The sequence below is a fragment of the Musca vetustissima genome, unplaced genomic scaffold, assembly GCF_032173495.1.
Source record: "Musca vetustissima isolate MV318-11 ecotype Yass unplaced genomic scaffold, APGP_CSIRO_Mvet_v1 utg5255, whole genome shotgun sequence".
Classification (NCBI taxonomy): domain Eukaryota; kingdom Metazoa; phylum Arthropoda; class Insecta; order Diptera; family Muscidae; genus Musca; species Musca vetustissima.
This window is the reverse complement of record NW_026878903.1, coordinates 206,151-229,707: the sequence shown is the minus strand read 5'-3', so window position 1 is coordinate 229,707 and position 23,557 is coordinate 206,151. Positions and strand designations below refer to the sequence as shown.

Below are 23,557 nucleotides of genomic sequence, written 5' to 3'. Positions count from 1 at the left end.
TAACCTCCAAGAACACAGAATGGTTTTAAAATTCGACAGGAACCCTTAAACATGGACCAAAATGAATATTGTTTACAAAGATGTTTATAAACCTCCGGGAATGTCATATTACAGTCATTTCTATGGGAAGTTCGGTTAAAACTTTCGAAACATCTAAAATGGTACCAGAACCGTCCATGGTGACTACTATTAAAATCTCGCTTTTGACTGTGATAGTCGTTTAAAATATATATTTTAAAAATCTACGCTCTACGATTTCGAAAATCCATGTAAAACCCCTAATTTTACATTTGAAGTATGTATAAGCATTTTTATTTGAAATCAATTTTTCTACATTCTATTTAAAATTTTAGAACCACTTATTGACAGCATACACCTCGGAGGTGGAACACAAATTTGGATATTCGTCATTGGTGCCGGTGGAGCAATCTTCTGCTGCCTTATCACAACGTTTATAAATTGGGAAATTAATCATGTTGGTGGTGGCATAGTTGCAGGTTACCAAATACGCCTTGTATTCTTCATCCTCAACGGAGTAAGTGGCAGCGGCACAACCCACACGAACATTACGATCAGCTACCATGACGGTGAAATGACCAATTGCTCTAAAAACCAATGAAACAAAATTGTATCATATAACGAACACATATATCTTCCTGAATACTTACGGTCCAGTATAGTTCTTGGGATACTTGTTGATATATTCCATTTTACTATCGGCCACTTCACTGTACCAGAAATCAACAGCCTTTTCCAATAGTCCAGCATTGTTAGCTTCACCATGATAACCCAACCAGGCAATGTTTTGACCGGAATATTTGAAAGCGTCAGTATTGCGGCATCTGTCATGTTTCATATCACACTGGAGGACATTAAGGGCAGCTAGTAGAGCCAATTCATCATCCCATTGAATGGTGGCCATGCGGCAGGCAGGATCATGCTCATCATGTTCACCACCAGCAATTAGATTACGTTTGGCATTGTGGGCATTGACCAAGACTTTCTTCAGGTTATCATCGATTTCGACCAACTGTGCATCGGAAGGACAAGCGTCAGATAATTTCTGGATAAAGTATAAAACGTTATAAAATTCTGTGTTTTTCGTAAAATGTTTTCAACTCACCCCATCATGTCCACAGGCAATATGGTTAACTCCTTCCTTGCACAAGGATTTTGAACAATAATCGGTTGCCTTTACCAAGACTAATGAAGCCACCAAAAGGCCAGCCAACAAAGTCAATGAGAGATGTGCCATTTTTTCAAATATCCAAGCTTGGTTCTATAGTTGAAGCTATGTGCTGAACAACTGATGCCTATCTACGAATCGTGTTACATCTTTTATACAGAATTCTGTGTAAACATAGAAATTATTACACAACTGACATCTGCCACCTAGGTAGATGATGTAGTCTAACGGACAGTTGATGAATATCAAATAAGTTTTCACTTTTTATTATCAATTGTAAAATCGAACAAAAGTACAAGTGAATTCAGTCCAGACGCTATTGTTCTGATAAATATAATTCTCTAACTGACTTACATTTACTCATAAAAGTTTACAAACAAATGTAGGTATAGACGTATATGACAAATCGATACTTAATTTACAGGTAATAAGTTAAATGATAAGTTTAATTATTTAAAATATTGAAAAATGATCAAATTTAAAAAAAAAATCAACCAGGCTAACAATTTTTTTACTATATTAAAACAAAAACCAGTAAGGAAAGTAGTAAAGTCGGATACCCTTCACCACTATGGGTATATTAAACAGGACTATTAACATGAAATTGGATGAAATAAAATATGTGATATTAATCTAAATGTGAATCTACCTGGATCTATCCATTAAGTATGTAAATCAACTTCAAACAAATATAAATAGGTCAGACATCACTCTAGGCTCAATTCAGTACGTTATGACAGATTTCGTGCAAATCGAAAGATATATAGCGACTTTGGTGCACCATTTATATGGAATCGGACGAAACTATATATGGGAGCTGTATAGAAATCTGGATCGATTTTCACGAAACTTGGCAGACATCACTATAGGCTTAATTCAGTGCGATATGCCAAATTTCGTGCAAATTGAAAGATATATAGGGACTTTGGCGCACCATTTACATAAAATCGGACGAAACTATATATGGGAGCTATATCTAAATCTGAACCGATTTTCACGAAATTTGGCAGACATAATTATATGCTCAATTAAGTACGTTATGCCAAATTTGATGCAAATCGAAAGATATATAGGGACTTTGGTGCCCCATTTACATAAAATCGGACGAAACTATATATGGGAGCTATATCTAAATCCGGACCGATTTTCACGAAACTTGGCAGACATCATTCTAGACCTAAATGATTAGGCTGTACCAAATTTCGTGCAACTCGAAAGATATATAGGGACCATTTACATTAAATCGGTTAAATATATATATGGGAGCTATATGTAAATCTGAGCCGATTTTTCCCAATTTCAATAAGGTTCGTCCTTGGACCGAATAAGTGACCTATGCCAAATTTCATCCAGTTCGGATCATAAATGCGACCTGTACTTTGTTTAAAATTTAACATGGACAGACAGACGGACATGCATAAATCGACTTAGAAAGTGATTCTATGCATATTCTCAAAAGGAACCATGAGTATATATCGTTTCCTTTTGCCTGTTACAAACATATGCACAAAGACATAATACCCTATACCACAGTGTGGTGAAGGGTATAACAATTGAAAAAGGCGGAAAGTTCGACCGGGCCGATTTATACTATACTATAACAATTTTTTGTAAATAAGCTACTGATCTTTCTATAGGGAATATAAAAATCGACCTATTTTTGAAGCAAGCAAAAACTCTAAAGTTTAATAAAATTTAGTGGGATTCTTTCCTAAAAACCCCAAAACGTGGACTCATACTTATACTTTTTGTACAAACCCAAAAACCTTTGTATGTAGGCTATACATAAACAAAGACCAATATTGATTACTTCTGGTAGGACTAATCATCTCGGTTTGAACCCATTCCAACAGACGTCGCATTTTTGAGGGACCGATAACATGAAATAGGATGAACAATAATATATGTTATCTTTATTTAAATGTGAACCGACTTAGATCAATCCATAAACATGTCACTCCGCAACCTATACTAAATTTTTCATGTGGACAGATGTATATATATATATATATATGGAATCTATATCCAAATCTGAACCGCTTTCAACGAAACATACCACAGGTTAGGTTATACTAACTTCAGCACGTTTTGTGACTGTCGACCATATTCTGGGTCCTTGGCATCATTTACATAACATCGGACCTAAATATATATCTGAACTATATTCAAATCCGAACCAATTTCAATGAAACTTTTCATACGTTAGACTACACAAAATTGTGTGCCAATCGTCTTAATTTTGGGACTTTGGTGCACCATTTACTTAAAATCCGACTAAACAATATATGAGACCCATATATAAATCTTAACTGATTTTAACTAAACTTGTCACACGTTAGGCTATACTATCTTCAGTAAGTTGTACAAAGTTGTGTGTCAATCGTCTTAACATTGGGTCTTTGGTGCGTAAAATCGGACGAAGCTATATGTAAGTCCGAACCAATTTTTCCCAATTTCATTATTGATCGTGTTTGGGCCAACTAAATGAGCTGTGCTAAATTTCATGCAATTCGGATAAAAATGCGACCTGTACTTTGTTTACAATTCAACATGGACAGACAGACGGACGGACATGCATATCTGTATCACAGTATGGAGAAGGGTATACAAATAAGTTGTTTGGTTCAATTTAGAACATTTTTGTAGGAGTTAGAGAGAGAGAGATTTAAAACTGAAATTTTTATATGTTTACATGTTGCACGAACTTCTAGTGGTTAGGGTAGTATATCATAGAGTCGGTCGCGCAGCATTTTAATCCATTCTTTACGAAAACATTATCTATTAATGATTATCGTTTAGTTGTTAGGCAGATGGTTGCATCTATTACAATGTATTAAAACGTGCCAAATTGACAATTGGTCAAGTCCAGTTATTTTTTATCTATATACTATTATAAATATAATGGAATGAAACTATAATCGATTATAATTCTAAATAATAGCGTCTATGTTTATTTTACTTTTAAATGGGAAATGAAATATGTAAATACCAAACAGAGTCGTCACAACGAATGGGATATTCGAGAAAGACAAATTTTTGCAAAAACATTTTACAAAGCAATATCTTTAATGGAAAACTGTCAACATCGTTCCACTTTCTTGGTAAAAATGCACTTCAATCAATTGGTGTATCATCTACATGAAATTGGACAAAATATGAACCGAAAACAAACTTGACAAACATTCGTTATTTGTGCACGAGATCGGACGAAGAAACATACTGATATATATATATATATATATCCTTCACCACACTGTCGTACCGAGTATTATGTTTTCCTGCATATGTTTGTAACAGGCAAAAGGAAATGAGTTAGAAACATGGGTCTTTTGAAAATATGTATAGAATCACTTTCTAAGTCGATTTATGCATGTCGTCTGTCCGTATGTCTGCCCAAGTTAAATTTTAAACAAAGTTCAGGTCGCATTTCAAATTTAGCACAGATCATTTGGCCCAAGGATAGGGTTCGTGCTTGGAAAGAATTGGGAAGAATCCATTCAGATTTACATATAGCTCACATTGAATGGTGGCCATGCGGCAGGCAGGATCATGCTCATCATGTTCACCACCAGAAATTATCCATAAACATGCCATTCAGCAACCTATACTAATTTTTACAATGAGACAAAATTATGTAAATCGATTTAAAGCAAATCTCAAACGGACAGCCGTTGATTATTTGGAGCCCAATTAATATGAAGTTTGACATTGTGGGCATTGACAAAGACCTTCTTCAGGTAACATCGATTTCTACCAACTGGGCATCGGAAGGACAAGCCTCGGATAATTTCTAGAGAAAGGATAAAAAATTATATATATTTTTTTGGAAAAATCGATCAATCTTACACCTACTTCGGCGAAAATGTCATTCAAATTATCAAAACATCGAACTGAGACAGAGCCTTCACGTGGGGGTTATGTTAAAATATGGACTTATACTGACTATATATTAGATTGGGGAAAAATAAATATATTATTTTTATATGAACCATAGAACTTTAACATGCTTCGGAATGTCCGATTTGGTCCAAATATGCACCGTTTTGATGTATGATTTGTTGCCGTTTTAAAGGCAACATCATAATGCCTCTCTTAGAAGTCCTGCTCTCTATGTGGAAAAACCCCTAGTAGTCGATTTTCACAATCCTCCCTAGATATAATCGCTTGGTGCCATGTCCGGACTGTATGGCGGATGCATTAAAAATTACCAACCAAGCTCCCGAAGTTTCTGGCTAGTCACTGTAGATGTGTGTGGCCTAGCGTTGTCCTGGTGGAACACGACACCTCTCCTGTTGGCCAATTCTGGTCAATTGCTATCGAGGCCAGTTGTTTACAGTAGAGATCAGAACTTAGCCCTGGTTTGGCCACGATGGTTTTCGCACAGGGTTATCGTATGTGATCCATTTCTCATCTCCAGTCACCATCCGTTTAAGAAATGGATCTATTCATTCCGTGCCAAGGCGTCGCAGATGGAAATTCGATTCCATCCTATTTTTTTCTGTTAATTGGTGTGGCACCCAAACATCGAGCTTTTTTTAAATCCAGCTTTGTGTAAATGGTTTAAAATAGTTTTATGGTCGATTTTTAGCTCCTGGACGATGTTACGACTGCTAACATACCGGTCAACATTTTCTAGGAAAAATTAATGGATTTTCCCCAATCTAATATATACTAAAACATGAACCTATATGGGCAAGTTTTTGTATCCCACTTTATGATGGTTAAAATAAAATATTAAATAACACACTCTTATGTGCAATTTAAAACCTGTAGTTATAGTTATTATGTAAGGGTGTTTATTTCAAATAAAATTTGGGTACATTCCATTTGTAATTTTAGAACCATTCATTGACAGCGTACTCTTCAGAGGTGGAACACACATTTGGATACTGGTCATTAGTTCCGGTGGTGCATTCCTCAGCTGTTTATAAATTGGGAAATTAATCATGTTGGTGGTGGCATAGTTACAGGTTACCAAATATGCGTTGTATTTTTCATCTTCAACGGAGTAAGTGGTAGCGGCACAACCCACGTGAACATTGCGATCAGCTACCATGACGGTGAAATGGCCAATTGCTCTGAAAGCCAATGAAACAAAATTGTATCATAAAACGAACATATATTTATTCCTAAATACTTACAGTCCAGTATAGTTCATGGGATACTTGTTGATATATTCCATTTTACTGTCGGCCACCTCACTGTACCAGAAATAAACAGCCTTTTCTAAAAGTCTAGCATTGTTAGCTTCACCATGATAACCCAACCATGCAATGTTTTGACCGGAATATTTGAAAGCATCAATATTGCGGCATCTGTCATGTTTCATATCACACTGCAGGACATTAAGGGCAGCAAGTAAGGCCAATTCATCATCCCATTGAATGATGGCCATGCGGCAGGCAGGATCATGCTCATTACGCATGGCATTGTGGGCATTGACCAAGATTTTTTCAAGTTGTCATCTATTTCGACCAACTGGGCATCGGAAGGACAAGTCTCGGATAATTTCTAGATAAAGGATAAAACTTTATAAAATTCTGTGTTTATGTAAAAATATTTCAACTTGCCCCATCATGTCCACAGGCACAAGGATTTTGAAAAAAAATATATATATATTGCGAACAGACTTACATTTACTCATAAAAGTGCACATACTTACATACATAAGACAATTCGTTATTTGAAATCAAAAGATATTTGAAATCACGAAAATCGTTATATGAGGTCTACTTTAAAAACTTGACCAATATCTATAATTTTTGATAGGTGCATTTTTACCCAAAACATCGAATAAAAGTAAAACGATATATTTGCAATATCCAACATCCTTGAAGTACTTGCCATATCTGTGTAAAATTGCAGAGCTATATCGTAATTATTGCAAATAATGCCTCTCTCATAGAAGTCCTGCTCTCTATTTGCAAAAAACTATAGTAGTCGATTTTCAAAATCCTCCCTAGATACCTATTTTTTATCATTAAAGAAATTTTGCAATGCAAAAAAAATGATATTTGCTCGGTGCCAAGTCCGGACTGTAAGGCGGATGCATTAAAAGTTCTCAACCAAGGTCCCGAAGTTTCTGTAGATGTGTGTGGCCTAGCGTTGTCCTTGTGGAACACGGCATCTCTCTTGTTGGCCAATTCTGGCCGTTTCTTGTCAATTACTATCTTTAAACGGTCCAGTTGTTGACAGTAGAGATCAGAATTTCGCATTTGGCCATATGGAGTCAACTCATAATTAATAATCCCCTTCCAGTACCACCAAATGCATAGCAGAACTTTCCTGGCCGTTAGTCCTGGTTTTGCCATCGTTTGAGGTGCTTCGCCGCTCTTTGACCACGATCGCCATCCGTTTAATAAATGGGTCTCATCTCATTCCGTTTGGCCAAGACTTATCGACATTTTCATAATGGATTTCTTTTTCCCCAACATAATATATTTTCGACTGATTTTGGAGCACCAAACGTTCTAAAGTTAGTATAGTCTAACATGTGTTAAGTTATTCAATTAAGCTTAGAATATTGCGTTTTGTAAAAATTGGTTAAGATGCAAATATTGCTTCTATATATACTTTCGACTGACTTCATGTTGATTGTGCACCAAATAATGAACTGGTGTCCATTTCAGATTAAATTTTGAACAGCGTCCTGTACGGCAGCACAATGAATAGTTTGATTTAAATGGATTTACATGATTTATTCCCATTGCACAAAAACGACTCTATTAAACAAAAAAACCCCTTGTACTAAATTTCAGCGAATTTGGTTGAAAAGTATGCACATGAAACCCCAAGTACCGAATAGCTAGAGTGATTACAAAAGACAGACGGAGATGCTTATATCGTCATAGAATTTTACGCTGATCAAGAATATATATACTTTAAGGGTCGGAAATGATTATTTCAATGAGTTATAAACGAAAAAAAAAAAAAAAAACAAATTTAATATACCCTCCACACTATGGTGGAGGGTTTAAAAAGGTACAAATTGACCGAGTAGGTTCACACATAAATACAGATCACATATTTAATTTAGTCCAATTTAATGTCAATGGTCCTTCAAAAATTGCGAGTGCTGTTAGGATGCATATCTTGAATGTAGCCAAAGTGGTAAAGGATATCTTATAGTCGGTCATACTTTACTACTTTCCTTAATGATTATTCTTCCCTTTCGAAAATATTATATATTAACGATTTTTGTTTAGTTGCTAGGCAGATGGTTCCATCTATTACAATGTTGTAATAAAACGTGCCAAATTGTAATAACAAATTCGACTATATATTTAAACAATTGTCAAGTCCAGTTTTTTTTTACAATATCCTATTATAAATATAATGGATATTAATGGATATTAATTCATTATGATTCTAAATAATAGCGTCTATATTTATTTTACTTTTAAATGGGAAATTAAATACTTAAATATCAAACAGAGTCGTTACAACGAATGGGATATTTGACAAATGTATTTTCGCAGAAAAGTTTTCCAGAGCAATAAATTTAATGGAAAACCAGTAAGGAAAGTTGTAAAGCCCACTATATGATGGGATCCTAACAGACGTCGCATTTTTGAAGGACCATTAACATGAAATTAAACATTTCATTCGCGAAATTTAACACACACCGTTCTAGACTTAATTCAGTACTCTGTGCCAAATTTCGTGCAAATCGAAGGATATATAGGGACTTTGGTGCACTATTTACCTAAAATCGGAGGAAATTATATATGGAGCTATATCTAAATCTGAACCGATTTTCACGAAATTTAACACACATCGTTCTAGACTTAATTCAGTTTGCTGTGCCAAATTTCGTGCAAATTGAAGGACTTTGGTGCACTATTTACCTAAAATCGGAGGAAATTATATATGGGAGCTATATCGAAATCTGAACCGATTTTCACGAAATTTAACACACATCGTTCTAGACTTGATTCGGAATGCTATGCCAAATTTCGTGGATATCGAATAATATATAGGGACTTTGGTGCAATATTTACCTTAAATCGGACGAAAATATATATGGGAGCTATATCTAAATCTGCACCGATTTTCACGAAATTTAACACCCATCGTTCTAGACTTAATTCAGTACTCTGTGCCAAATTTCGTGCAAATCGAAGGATATATAGTGACTTTGGTGCACTATTTACCTTGAATCGGACGAAAATATATATGGGAGCTATATCTAAATCTGAACCGATTTTCAGGAAATTTAACACACGTCGTTCTAGGCTTAATTCAGAACGCTATTCCAAATTTCGTGCAAATCGAAGGATATATAGGGACTTTGGTGCACCATTTACATGAAATCGGACAAAAATATATATGGAAACTATATCTAAATCCTTGGGCCAAATAAGTGAACTGTGCCAAATTTCATTCAAATCGGGTCACAAATGCGACCTGTACTTTGTTAACAAAAATACATGGAATGACGGACGGACAGCCGGACATGCATAAATCGACTTAAAAAGTGATTCTATGCATATTCTCAAAAGGAACCATGTGTCTATCTCGATTCCTTTTGCCTGTTACAAACGTATGCACAAAGACATAATACCCTGTACCACAGTGTGGCGAAGGGTATAAAAAGATTGGGGGAAGTAAATTCTATACGCTTAAGAATTTAAAAATAAATAAACATGCGAAACTTTTCCAAAAACCTAGGAGATCTGAGAATTCTGATTAGGAATCGCAACATTTAATACAGAACTTTGACATTTTGTTTATATATTACTGCTAACCATCGTGGTATGCTTGGGTTTGGAATTAGCCCTAATATAATTAGTCATGTATTGACATTAACAATTTTTATGAAATCCTTTTAGAAAAATTTTCAATATCGTTCCGCTTTCTTGGTAAAAATATTTGTCAATCGGACCGACTTAGCGTTTTTGATGTATCATTTATATAAAAGTGGATAAATACCCTTTATACCCTTTAACATTCTGCTGTACAAGGTATTGTCATGGTGTTATGTCGAGATCACGAGAATCACTTTCTGAATCGATTTATGCATGTCCATCTGTCCCTCTGTCCCTGTAAAATTGTACTGGTAGTATTTACACAGTCAATTATTTAGCCCAAGGACGAACCCTATTGAAATTGGTGAAAATCGGTTCAGAATTATATATAGCTTCCATATATAGTTTCGCCGGATTTTATGAATATGGTGCACCAAACTACCAAGTTTTGTTCGATTGAGATAAATTTTTGCACAGCGTGCTGAATTGAGTCCAATATGTATTTTCATAAGGTTTTATGCAAATGGTTAATTTTTCAAATTTTGACCTAAATCCCATATATATTTTTGTCCGATTAAAAAAAAGCTATGCACCAAATGCCCAACGTTGTTTAGATTGAGACGGAATTTGTGCACAATGTATTAAAATTTTACTATAACTCGTAAAAGTTCATATGTAAAATATTGTTCCTAGCGCTAACTCTGTAGAAAATAGCGAAAGTTGGTCCAGATTTAAATACAGTTTCCGCATGCATTGTGACCCATTTGAGAAACATATGGTTTATTCATCTTGGCTCTAACTTATACCAAATTTTATGATTTAACATGGAATTACAGTTTAATTCATGAGTAGGGAGAAAATAAGAGTTTTTTCACATCTCTATGAAACTTCCATATTTCATGTACCTTGTAGAGAAAAGATGATTTTTTCGTAATGGCGTAAATATGCGAAATGTATGACTGGATTGATTAAAATCGGTTCATATATCTGTATTGATCACATAATTAATGTCGTCCGATTTCATGCCAATGGTCCTCCATAACACCTGTTGAAATTCGGCTTCTGGATGACCAGATATTTGGATGATAGATATCTTCAATGATTTGTTTAAATCGACATAAAAGTTTATTCTTTTCAAGAAAATATGTATGGGGTTTCTAGCGAATATATTTTCAGAATGTCAAATTTAATATATACGCAACTTTATGTGGTTGGTATAAAAATCCACGTTATGATATTTAAGAAACCCTCTATTATGCGTGATTTAAAACTTGTAGTTATACATAAGATATTTACGCGTTTTTATTTCAAATTAAATTTGGGTACATTCCATTTGTAATTTTAGAACCATTTATTGACAGCGTACTCTTCAGAGGTGGAACACAAATTTGGATACTGGTCATTGGTGCCGGTGGTGCAATCCTCAGCTGCCTTATCACAACGTTTATAAATTGGGAAATTAATCATGTTGGTTGTGGCATAGTTGCAGGTTACCAAATATGCCTTGTATTCTTCATCTTCAACGAAGTAAGTGGTAGCGGCACAGCCCACACGAACATTGCGATCAGCTACCATGACGGTGAAATGGCCAATTGCTCTGAAAATCAATGACATACAATTTCTCATAAATTCTAATTATCTTTGGAATACTTACGGTCCAGTGTAGTTCTTGGGATACTTGTTGATATATTCCATTTTACTATCGGCCACTTCACTGTACCAGAAATCAACAGCCTTTTCCAAAAGTCCAGCATTGTTAGCTTGACCATGATAACCCAACCAGGCAATGTTTTGACCGGAATATTTGAAAGCGTCAGTATTGCGGCATCTGTCATGTTTCATATCACACTGGAGGACATTAAGGGCAGCTAGTAGAGCCAATTCATCATCCCATTGAATGGTGGCCATGCGGCAGGCAGGATCATGCTCATCATGCTCACCACCAGCAATTAGATTACGTTTGGCATTGTGGGCATTAACCAAGACTTTCTTAAGGTTATCATCGATTTCGACCAACTGGGCATCGGAAGGACAAGCGTCAGATAATTTCTGGAAAAAGGATAAAACGTTATAAAATTGTGTGTTTTCGTAAAATGTTTCCAACTTACCCCATCATGTCCACAGGCAATATGGTTAACTCCTTCCTTGCACAAGGATTTTGAACAATAATCGGTTGCCTTGGCTAAGGCCAATGAAGCTATAAGGAGGCCAGCGAAAAGATTGAATGAGAGACGTGCCATTTTATGTTTTCGGATTTTCAAATATCCAAGTTTGGTTCTATAGTGAAGCTATGAGCTGAACAACTGGTACCTATCTACGAATCGTGTTGCATCTTTTATACAGAATTCTGTGTAAACATAGAAATTATTACACAACTGACATCTGCCACCTAGGTAGATGATGTAGTCTAACGAACAGTTATAAATATCAAATAAGTTTTCACTTTTTATTTTCAATTGTAAAATCGAACAAAAGTACAAGTGAATTCAGTTCAGACGTTATTGTTGTGATAAAAATAATTCACTAACAGACGTAAAACAAATTGAAACTTATTTTACTGCTAATAAGATGCAATAAGTGTAACATTATTTAGCTTTTGCAATTTAGGATGTTCTGAATAGGACCATACCGATTAATGTTCACCAGCCAGGCCAAACAGTTTATTTACTACATTACAGAAAATAAATAAATGACAGGAGAAAATGTAATACCTAACTACAGTCACTCAGATTGAGCAAGGACTTTACTCATACCAAAAAGATATCTGAAATCATCAAAATCGTTGAATCGTTATATGATTTAATAGGTGAATTTTTACCCAAAATCCCCAAAATATCGAATAGAAGTAAACCGATAAATTTAGCAATTTTGAACATCCTTGAAGTACTTGTCATATCTGTGCAAAATCGGTGGGATTAAACGAACCTTAATTTTCAAACCACCTGAATTACGTATGTGTTTTGGATTTTCGTCCGTAAGGAAGGCCAAAATTAAATCCAATAAAATAGCAACGTTAATAAATGCCGCATAACTTTTTCAAAAATAAACTAACGCATTCTGAGCAAAATGACTATGCTATCGAAAAATATGTGGTTACATGGGGTACCATTTAGATGAAATCGGACGAAAATGCTATATCTAATTTTAAATCGATTTCAACAAAAGCTAACACAAGTAATTTAATAGGTTATGCTCAATTTCCTATAAATACAGAGGTTGAAGTGCAGCATTACCAAATCTAAATGTTAACTTATTTTAAACACACTTTATTATAGACGCAATACGGTAGGTATTCCTAATTTCGGACAAACCTTGGGATTTTAGTGTCTAACCTCTATATAAAATTGCAATAACATATATGTAGAACCTGTATCTAATTCTGAACCGATTATAAATGTAACATACTTTAATCTGTTCATCAGTACGTTGTGAAAATATTTGCCTCAATCGGACAAACATTGGGAGCTATATCTAAATCTGAACGGGTTTTATCCAATTTCAATAGGGTTCGTCCTTGGACCAAATAACTGAGTGTTGTGAAACGTATAAAAAGCGTTTCAAATTTTATAAATTTTATGATCATTACTTGCATATATTTGAAGCTGTGTAGGGTATCATATAATTAGCCCCGATCGACATTGTCCCTTTCCTTATCGTATTTGGTGGGTTCTGTTGTTAGGGTTGTTGCGAATCTATACTTAAAAATCATTTATTATTAATTTTATAATTAAAAGTGTGCACATTGTAATAAAAAAATACGACAATATATTTAAACAATTGGCCAAGTCCACTTAATTTTTACATTATTATACTATAAAATAAAACTGTATAATCGATTATGTTTCAAGATAATAGCGTCTGTGTTTGTCTTATTTGTCAATGGGAAATTAAATATTGAAATACCAAACATAGACGTTACAACGAATGAGATATTCAAGAAAGATATTTCAAGTTGTAACACCATAATATTAAATGTAATGGTAATGAAGGTTGAAAAAATCTAGCATTTCCAAGAATGTCGATTAGGAATCGCAATATTTAATACACATTTTTGACTTTGTGTTCATACATTGCTACTAAGCATTTAGAATTGTATATGGGATATATCAGCCCATGTTTTGTCGTAGCTCTCATATAAAGGCAATGGTTTAAACCAACATTTACCAGAATATCCTCTAATTTAGCATTTCGGGTTCTTTTTATTGACAAATATAAAAGTCCTGCCACATTTTTATTATTTTGAGCGTCTGTAAAAATCTTAGGACCCATGTTTTGACATAGACCTATTTAGCGTCCTTTGATACGGTAAATATATGCCTCATAGGGCTTTAGATCCCATGTTTACTTGAACCAAATTCATTTCAGACAATTTGGACTCGATATACGATATCTGCTGAAGGGAGTAACAGTTTTCAATCAAAATTTGCTCATCCTAATATTTCTTTCAAACTTGAATCTGGTGCATCCTTAACAAAATGATCAAAATTTTTCTGAAAATTAATTTTATAACATCATGCGGACGGACTATCTGATTTGAAATAAACTTCGCACAACATAACGTTTCAACCATGTCTGTATAAAGTTGTAAGAAGGGACTTATCGGTCCACTCCTTCTAGTACTTTCTCCATAAAGGGTCAACATTTTGAAAATAAATATCCAATATCATCGAAGCATTGAACATCGTTATATGTTTACCTTACCTACATTATGTCTGAAGATGCATATGAATATCAAATTTCATCGAAATTTTCACATCGTAATATGTTTACCTTACCTAGATTATGTTCAACCAGTAGGGAAAGTAGTAAAGTCGGACGGAGCCGACTATATGATACCCTTCACCACATTGGGTATATTCAACAGATGAATCCTAACTGACGTCGCATTTTTAAAGGACCAGTGAAATGAAATTGGATCCATAAACATGTCATTCTGCAATTCATTACGCTGTGCCAAATTTCGTGCAAACCGAAAGATATTAGGGGACTTTGGTACAACATTTACCTTAAACCGGACGAAAATATATATGGGAGCTATATCTAAATCTGAACCGATTTTCACGAAACATAACACACATCATTCTAGAACTAACTCATTACGCTGTGCCAAATTTCGTGCTAATCGAAAGATTTTAAGGGACTTTGGTGCACCATTTACATTAAATCGGACGAAAATATATATGGGAGCTATATCTAAATCTGAACCGATTTTCAGGAATCTTAGGGTTTAGGGTTCGTCCTTTTTGCATGTTACAGTGTGGCGAAGGGTATTTTCGAAGAAGAAAAGTTCAATCGCATCTTCGGACAAAAGGACCGGAACACTAACGCATGTACCTTTCCCGCATCTTTTATACAAATATCCAAACACATTTTATGAATCTCAAGTTTTTATTTTCAAAATAAATTTGAATATATTTCCTCTTCTATTTCCATCGCTTATGATGGACGCCAATTGTTGACATTGTAAACCTCTTTGAGGGAGCATAAATTGGGAAATTTCGCATTTTTACCGGTTGTACATTTAGCAGCTGGTTTAGCACAACCATTATAAATGGGATTATTTATCATATTTGTTGTTGCATAATTGCAGGCAATTAAAAATGTCTTATACGAAACTCCCGGGGTGGAATATGTAGAGGCGGCACAGCCCACGGCAATGTTACGTTCACCCATTAAAGCGGTAAAATGGCCAATGGCGCTAAGTAGAAAAAAAAGTAATTTATTCTCTTTGCTTCGAAACTACGAACGTCGATGTTTACTTACGGTCCATTATAATTCGATGGATATGACTGAAGATGTTCCCATTTGGTATCCTTAAATTCGGAATACCATGCATTAATAGAAGCCCTTGTCAATTCTTGAAAATTCGGTGTTCCCGTAAAAGATCTCCAGGCTAAATTTTGTCCTGAAAATTTAAATTTTTGCGTATTGCGACATTTATCGTGAGACATTTTACACTGCCGGACATTGTACGATGCTATTTTAGACAATTCAGGATTCCATCTCATTGTGGCCATACGACAGGCGGGCTTAAATTTGGCTACCTTGCCACCGGCAATAAAATTACGTTTGTTATTGTGAACGTTGACAATTATGTTTTGCAGTGTTTGTCCGATTTGAACCATAGCTGCATCCTTGGGACACGTTGAATCGAATTTCTGAAAAAAATTGATACTTTCTTTATAGTTTATGTTAAATTGTCGATTTAGATTTTAGTCCATACCCCAGTGTGATTACAGGCGACATGTTGAACTCCTGCCGGACACAATGTTGAAGCACAATAGTTAGCTGCTGCCAAGCTTAAACATTCGGCAATAGCTAATGTTATTAGAAAATATATTTTCATAATTTATTTCGTGTTTGTTTTTCAAGTATCGAAATCCGTCTAGTCTTGTGTGCTGAACCTTAGTTTAAAATGAATTAAAGATTGATATTTTTTGTACTCGGTTTTGTATACAGTTCCAATTTTTTGTATTTCCGGCACAACTATATTTGCATAGAAGTGAAAAATAATATTTGCGCTCAAATATTTTTCAAATACACTTTCTAATACGCTTGAATCGTAGTTTTAAGAAGTTCCAAAATAATCTAAATTTTGGTAATGTGTTGTTGCGATATTTATCACGTTTTGCGTATGATATTCGGCACTTGAATAAACAAAAACAATCTTCTGTGTGTCAATATGGACAATTGGCCTATTTCGTATAAATGTTATTTGAAATAAACATAAATAACAGTGGGACACACTTAAGATGATCATTGTCGAAAACAACAAATTGGTCCAACAAAAATGAATGGCAACCACATGTATCCTTAAGGATCATATTTGTACCCTACACAACTATGTTGTCAAGAATCACTTTCTGAGTCGATTTATGCATGTCCGTCTGTCCGTCCATGTATTTTTGTTAACAATTTAATTGGCCCAAGGACGAACCCTATTGAAATTGGAGAAAATCGGTCCCCGTTTAGGAATAGCTCCCATATAAGGGTACCCCCAAATTTTCGGTATTTTGAGGTTCTTGAGCGCGTTTTTTAACTGAATTCGCTGAATTTGGTACAAATCTCCCTACCGAAAATTATAAATAAAGGTCCATTTTTTCGGATAGCCCCCATATAAGGGTACCCCCAATTTTCGGTATTTTGGGGTTCTTGAACCAAATTCTTCTTATACCCTTTACCACACTGTGGTACAGGTATTATGGGTATTATGTCTTTGTGCATATGTTTGTAACAGACAAAAGGGTACGAGATAGACACATAGTTCCTTTTGATCATATGCATAGAATAACTTTTTAAATCGATTTATGCATGTCCGTCTGTCTGTCCGTCCGTCCATGTATTTTTGTTAACAAAGTACAGGTCGCATTTGTCATCCGATTTGGATGAAATTTGGCACAGTTCACTTATTTGGTCCAAGGACGAACCCTATTCAAATTGGGAAAAATCGGTTCAGATTTAGATATAGCTCCCATATATATTTTCGTCCGATTTTTTGTACATGATGCACCAAAGTCCCTATATATCCTTCGATTTGCACGAAATTTGGCATAGCGTACTGAATTAAGTCTAGAACGATGTGTGTAAAATTTCGTGAAAAACGGTTCAGATTTAGATATAGCTCCCATAAATATTTTCGTCCGATTTTAGGTAAATAGTGCACCAAAGTCCCTTTATATCCTTCGATTAGCACGAAATTTAGCATAGCGTACTAAATTATTTTTAGAAAGATGTGTTTTAAATTTCGTAAAAATCGGTTCAGATTTAGATATAGCTCTCATATATATTTTCGTCCGATTTTATTTGTATCCTTCGATTTGCACGAATTTTGGATTTATAAGTTAATGAAGAACTCAAAATGTGGCGAATGTAAAAAACATACTGAAACAAGTGTAACCTAACATGTGACAAGTTTGGATGAAATCGGTTTAGATTTCGATATTTTGATTTAAATTTACATAATTTTGTCCCATTGTAAAAAGCAATTCTATATCTGACCAAAATTTAGTATAGGTTTCAGAATGACATGTTAAAGGTTGTTAGGATTCCATCTGTAGAATATACCCAAAGTGGTGAAGGGTATCATATAGTCGGCCCCGTCCGACTTTACTACTTTCCTTACTGGTTTTTGTCTCTTTTTCTGGTTGCTCCAGAGGTCTTCAGGTTTTCTAGACTGTCTAGTGGAAATAATTATCAGCCGAACTTCACAAATTTTCCGCAGGAAAGGCGATTCGAAAGGACCTCTAATCGGTCAAGAGAGTGCAAATATCGAGAGCGAAATATTACCCAGGCTCGGAATATAGATCCACAAAAACTTAAAGCTCAGTGGTAGTTGTGTAGAGTAGTATATCGGACGGGCCCGATATGCACAGAAATATTTCGTAAAGACTAACCACAAACGTACCAAATAACATTAATTTTCAATGGAAACACGTTGCACATTCACTTATGATTGCCACTAAGCAGATAAATTTAAGCGAAGGGTGTCGGGGGTGTGCATCATATTCTTTGGTGATAAAATTTCTAATTCCCCAAGAATATCGATATGAAGAAATTTGTTATTGGAAAACTTTCAAATAGGGGATTTGTAGAGAAGCCTGATGGATTTTTTGAAAATCCTGAAGACTGTAAAGACTGGGCTTTGATTGCCAATAGCAGGTTATACCTGAAAGATTTTTTTGGTGCTCACGGAAGACCTGAAGAGCCTCTGTTGTCGTTAGAAAAACTGGGGACTTCAGTTGTCTGCAAAAGGCGCTAGGGTCTTCCATTGTCCATTGAAGACCTAAAGAGACTTTTTGTTTTGTCTATACCAGATAGACGTACTTATATTGCCTAGAGAAGTCCGGAAGTTCGTTTACTGCATACAGAAGGGTTGTTATTGCCTACAGAAGACCTACTACTTATAGAGAACCTTAAGAAGCTTTAAATTGCTCATTTTTTCTACAGCATACTTGATGATCAAAAGAGCTTCTATTGCGTATAGCAGACCTGAAGAGCCTCTACAATAAAATGGCTGAAGGTTCTGTTCTGTTTCCTAGGAATGGGTTTTGCTACACACTAAGCTGCGGAAGTTCTCTAAAGACCGCCTACTACCCATAGAAGGATTTAAGTAGTCTTGAAGGGGTTATTTGATTAGAAGATGTGAAAAGCTAATAACACCTGAAGGGCTTCTATAGCCTTTAAAAGGCCTTAAAGTCCTACATTGTCTATAGATAACCTGTAAGGGCTCTACAGAAGACTTGTGTTGTCAATAAAGGACCTGTAGGGCTATTCTGTAAATTTTAACCACATTCGATCATGTTTAATTTACTTTTATTGTTGTAAAAACAACAAAACAAACAAATGACATTGTTGTACATAAAATAAACAATGCCAAATGTTGTTAAAAAGTTACAGAATAGGCCTACTGAAGGGCTTCTATTGTCTGCAGAATACCTGAAGGAATGATTTTATTAGAATATGTAAAAACTTATAAAACCGGAAGGTTTTCTATTGCCTATAGAACCCTGAAAGAACCGGCAAGGGTTCTATGGAAGATGTGAATGGCTTGTGTTGTCAATAAAAGAGTTGAAGGTCGGACATCTATTGTCTGCAGAACACTTGCACAGTCTTTGGAATAAAGGACTTCTATTGCAATACTAAACCTTGGAATGAAGAAATTCCTGAAATTCCTCTTTTGTATGAAAGAGACCTGCCTTTAGAACACCTCTATTTTCAATAAAAGATATTGAAGTCTTGCCAAGTCTTATATTGTTATAGAGATCCCGAAGAGGTTCTATAGACTACCTGAACGGCTTCTATCTATACTAATAAAAGAGTAAAGTGATTGACTGACTGACTGATTTAACAATTCATCAACGCCCAGACGAAACGGCTGAAGCTAGAATCTTGAAATTTTAAGTGAGGGTCACCCTTGGTCCAAAGGTGACAAATAGGGCTGGGTTTTTGGAAATTTGTACTAGAACGGTACGAAAAGTACTAAAAAGTACTAAATGTCATACCATTTGTATTTGGCGAACCGGTGGAGCTACAAATCTGAAAATTGGTTTGGTGGTCGTTGATGGAGTGTAACATAGATGTACCAAAGGGTTTTTGGAAATTCGAACTATAACTATCCGAAAAGTACGAAAATGTACTTAATTTGGTACAATTCTGTAGCATGTAAACGGATAGCTTTAAAAACTTGAAATTTGGAGTATTAATTAAGGTTGAGATGTAGGGTCCATTTAAGGAGATGGTTTTGAATACGCTTACTCATGTGGTACTATATTTGGTACAAATTTAATCTATACTAATAAAAGAATAAAGTGATTGACTGACAGACTGATTTAACGATTCATCAACGCCCAGACGAAACGGCTGAAGCTAGAATCTTGAAATTTTGGGTGAGTGTCACTCTTGGTCCAAAGGTGACAGATAAGGCTGGGTTTCTGGAAATTCGTACTAGAACCGTGCGAAAAGTACTAAATATGGTATCATTTGTATTTGGCGAACCAGTAGAGCTTGAAATTTGGATTGAGGGCCACTGATGGAGTGTAGAATAGATGTAGCAAAGGAAATTCGAATTATAAGTATCGGAAAAGTACTGAAATGTACTAAATTTGGTACAATTTCGTAGCAAGTGAATGGATTAAGCTAAATACTTGAAATTTGGAATGCAAATTAAGGTTGAGAATTAGGGTCGATATGAGGAGAGTTTGGAAAGCGTGTACTCATGTGTACGAAAAGTACTATATAGTACTATATTTGGTGCAAATTTGATTTGGAGGTACAAATCGAACTGGAATCCTGGAATTTGAAATTAAAATTACCGTCGGAGTGTAGGATTGGGATATGAACGTAGTTTTGGAAATTTGTTATTTATGTGTACGAAAAGTACTAAATCGTACTATAATCGGTACAGTTTGGATTTGCGTGATCCTATAGAGCGGGAACAATGAAATTTGGAGTCAGGATCACTGTAGGGGTGTGGGATTAGGGTCAGGATTCAGTTTACGAAAATAAGACTTATGGGTACTAAATGGTACTAAATTTGGTACAATTTGAATTTTAGGTGAACCAATAGAGCTAGAATCAAATAATACTTATGGGTACTAAATGGTACTAAATTTGGTACAATTTGTATTTTAGGTGAACCAATAGAGCTAGAATCATGAAATTTGGAGCCAGGATCACTGATGAGGTGTAAGATTGAGATATGTAGGAAGTTTTAGAAATTTGTACTAATGTGTACTAAATTTAGTACAATTTGAATTGCGGGTGATCCGATAGACTTGGAATCCTAAAACTTGAATTTAGTATCATTGTTGGGGTGTAGGATTGGGGTATGTAGGAAGTTTTGGAAATTGGTACTACTGTGTACTAAATTTGGTACAATTTGAATTGTGGGTAAACGTATAGAGTTGGAATCCTCAAATTTCGATTTAGGATCACTTTGGGGGTGCAGGATTGGGGTATGTAGGAAGTTTTAGAAATTTGTACAACTATGTACTAAATTTGGTAAAATTTGAATTATGGGTGAACCAATAGTGGGTGGGTGAATTTTGGCACTGGAGGGTACTTATGGAAATAATGTGTGCTAAATGAAAATTTGTTAAAATTTGGATTTGGGTAAAGCTTTAGAGCTCGAATCATGAAATTTGGTACTAAATGGTACTCAAATTAATTTTTGGTCGATATTAATGTGTGGATTATTTTTTTAGACATATGCAGTTTCATCTAAAACTAAAATAATATGTTAATACATTATTAAATATTTCCTACATTCGGTAAAGAAGTTGCGGGCGTATGCTAGTTATCAATAAAATACCTAACTCGTTTCTATTTTCTGTATAACACCTGAGGGGTTTCTATTGCCTATAGAATATCTATTGGGCTTCTTTTGTCTATAGCAGGCCTGAAGGACTTCTATTGTCAATAGATGATATTGGTATGTAGAAACCTGAAGGGCTTCCATTGTCAATAGAAAATATATAAAGAGCTAATATTTTTGTATAACATCTCAGGACTCAGGACCATTGACTTTAGAATATATATAACGTATTTTGCCTATTGCAGATCTGATGAATCAATAAATGATCTTAGTATGTGGAAGATCCCATGTCTTCCATTTTATGCAAAAGATCTAAAAGGATTATATTATATGTGAAACTTTTATGGAATGAATACCCTAAGACCTTCTATGGTCTAGAATCACAATTTCTCTTCTTTTGGGAAAGGAAAATTATTATTTTTTTATTTTTTTTACATAAAAAGTTTAATTAATACATAGTCAGCGATGTTACCATTTATTAACATTGTAAGCTTCTTTGGGAGCGCATAAATTTGGAAATTTCGAATTTTTGCCAGCTTTACATTGGGCAGCAGGTTTTGCACAACCTCTATAAATGGGCTTATTAATCATATTGGTTGTGGCATAATTGCAAGCAATTAAAAATGTCTTATATTTAACACCCTTGGTAGAATAGGTGGAGGCAGCACAGCCCACGGCAATGTTCCGTTCACCCATCATGGCTGTAAAATGACCAATTGCTCTAAATATACAAAGAATTATTGAAAACTGTGGAAAAATGATTCGTAGATATACTTACGGTCCCTTGTAGGTTGCAGGATATGACTGAATTTGTTGCCATTGGGTGTTTTTAACTTCCGAATACCAAGCATTAATGGCTGCTTTTACGAGTTCTTGTTTATTCGGTGTTCCCGTAAACGATCTCCAGGCTAAATTTTGTCCAGAAAATTTATATTTTTGTGTATTGCGACATTTGTCATGAGACATTTTACACTGGCGTACATTGTACGATGCTACTTTAGCTAATTCAGGAGCCCATCGCATTGTGGCCATACGACAGGCGGGCTTAAATTTGGCCACTTTGCCGCCAGCAATAAAATTACGTTTGTTATTGTGAGCATTGACAATAACGTTTTGCAATGTTTGTCCGATTTGTACCATGGCAGCATCCTTGGGACAGGTTGAATCGAAATTCTGAAAAAGTCGGCGTTTTCATTATAATTATTGTATAAAATAAGTGTTTGAGGTGGCTTACCCCAGTGTGATTACAGGCGACATGTTGCACACCTGCCGGACACAATGATGCATCACAATAGTTAGCCGCTGCCAAGCTTAACAATTTCGCAATAGCGAATATGTATAGAAAATATATTTTCATTATATTGCAAATATGTATTAAATCCCCACTAGTACTGTTCTAGACCTTACTCGGAGCTTGATTGAATATACGATCGTTTATGACGAAGTTTTTAATTATTTATTTGCAATTCCTCATCCGGAAGTTAATTTCGTAAAACTATTTTAAGTTTGTTTTTTATTTAAATGTCAAATAATATATGTATTTATGAATGAAAACATATATTTTTGAAAAGTAAGCCCAAGGTTGACAATATTCCGCACTTGTATACACAGCTTTAAGGGGAAAGCTAGAATTAAGAAAAGCTAAAACACGTGTAAAACTTTCAGCAGATTTTGCTGACTGAAATATGTTGTAAAGAGCCTATAAATTTGGCCAATTGGTACCATGGCAGCATCTTTGGAACAGGTCAGATCGAAGTTCTGAAAAAATATTTTTTTTGTATGTTTGATATCCTTACCCCAGCGTTGTGGCAA

At 35.0% G+C, this 23,557-nt stretch overlaps 4 protein-coding genes and 1 pseudogene across 4 annotated transcripts; all 5 read right to left on the bottom strand.

Moving 5' to 3' along the window:
• Window positions 1-349: 349 nt before the first annotated feature.
• On the bottom strand, window positions 350-1,255 carry LOC133323683 (antigen 5 like allergen Cul n 1-like). The gene is made up of 3 exons (XM_061532602.1): window positions 1,124-1,255; window positions 669-1,063; window positions 350-605 (listed from the first exon to the last, which is right to left on the bottom strand). Exons 1-3 carry the CDS (start codon window positions 1,253-1,255, stop codon window positions 350-352), a joined length of 783 nt encoding a protein of 260 aa, XP_061388586.1.
• A 4,766-nt stretch (window positions 1,256-6,021) lies between these two features.
• On the bottom strand, window positions 6,022-6,761 carry LOC133323682 (antigen 5 like allergen Cul n 1-like; annotated as a pseudogene).
• A 4,513-nt stretch (window positions 6,762-11,274) lies between these two features.
• On the bottom strand, window positions 11,275-12,173 carry LOC133323681 (antigen 5 like allergen Cul n 1-like). Its single transcript, XM_061532601.1, has 3 exons — window positions 12,042-12,173; window positions 11,588-11,982; window positions 11,275-11,530 (listed from the first exon to the last, which is right to left on the bottom strand). The coding sequence occupies exons 1-3, from the start codon at window positions 12,171-12,173 to the stop codon at window positions 11,275-11,277; spliced, it is 783 nt and encodes a 260-aa protein (XP_061388585.1).
• A 3,196-nt stretch (window positions 12,174-15,369) lies between these two features.
• On the bottom strand, window positions 15,370-16,279 carry LOC133323680 (antigen 5 like allergen Cul n 1-like). The gene is made up of 3 exons (XM_061532600.1): window positions 16,157-16,279; window positions 15,697-16,091; window positions 15,370-15,631 (listed from the first exon to the last, which is right to left on the bottom strand). Exons 1-3 carry the CDS (start codon window positions 16,277-16,279, stop codon window positions 15,370-15,372), a joined length of 780 nt encoding a protein of 259 aa, XP_061388584.1.
• Window positions 16,280-22,213: 5,934 nt separating this feature from the next.
• LOC133323679 (antigen 5 like allergen Cul n 1-like) lies at window positions 22,214-23,102 on the bottom strand. The gene is made up of 3 exons (XM_061532599.1): window positions 22,980-23,102; window positions 22,524-22,918; window positions 22,214-22,466 (listed from the first exon to the last, which is right to left on the bottom strand). Exons 1-3 carry the CDS (start codon window positions 23,100-23,102, stop codon window positions 22,214-22,216), a joined length of 771 nt encoding a protein of 256 aa, XP_061388583.1.
• Window positions 23,103-23,557: the final 455 nt, after the last annotated feature.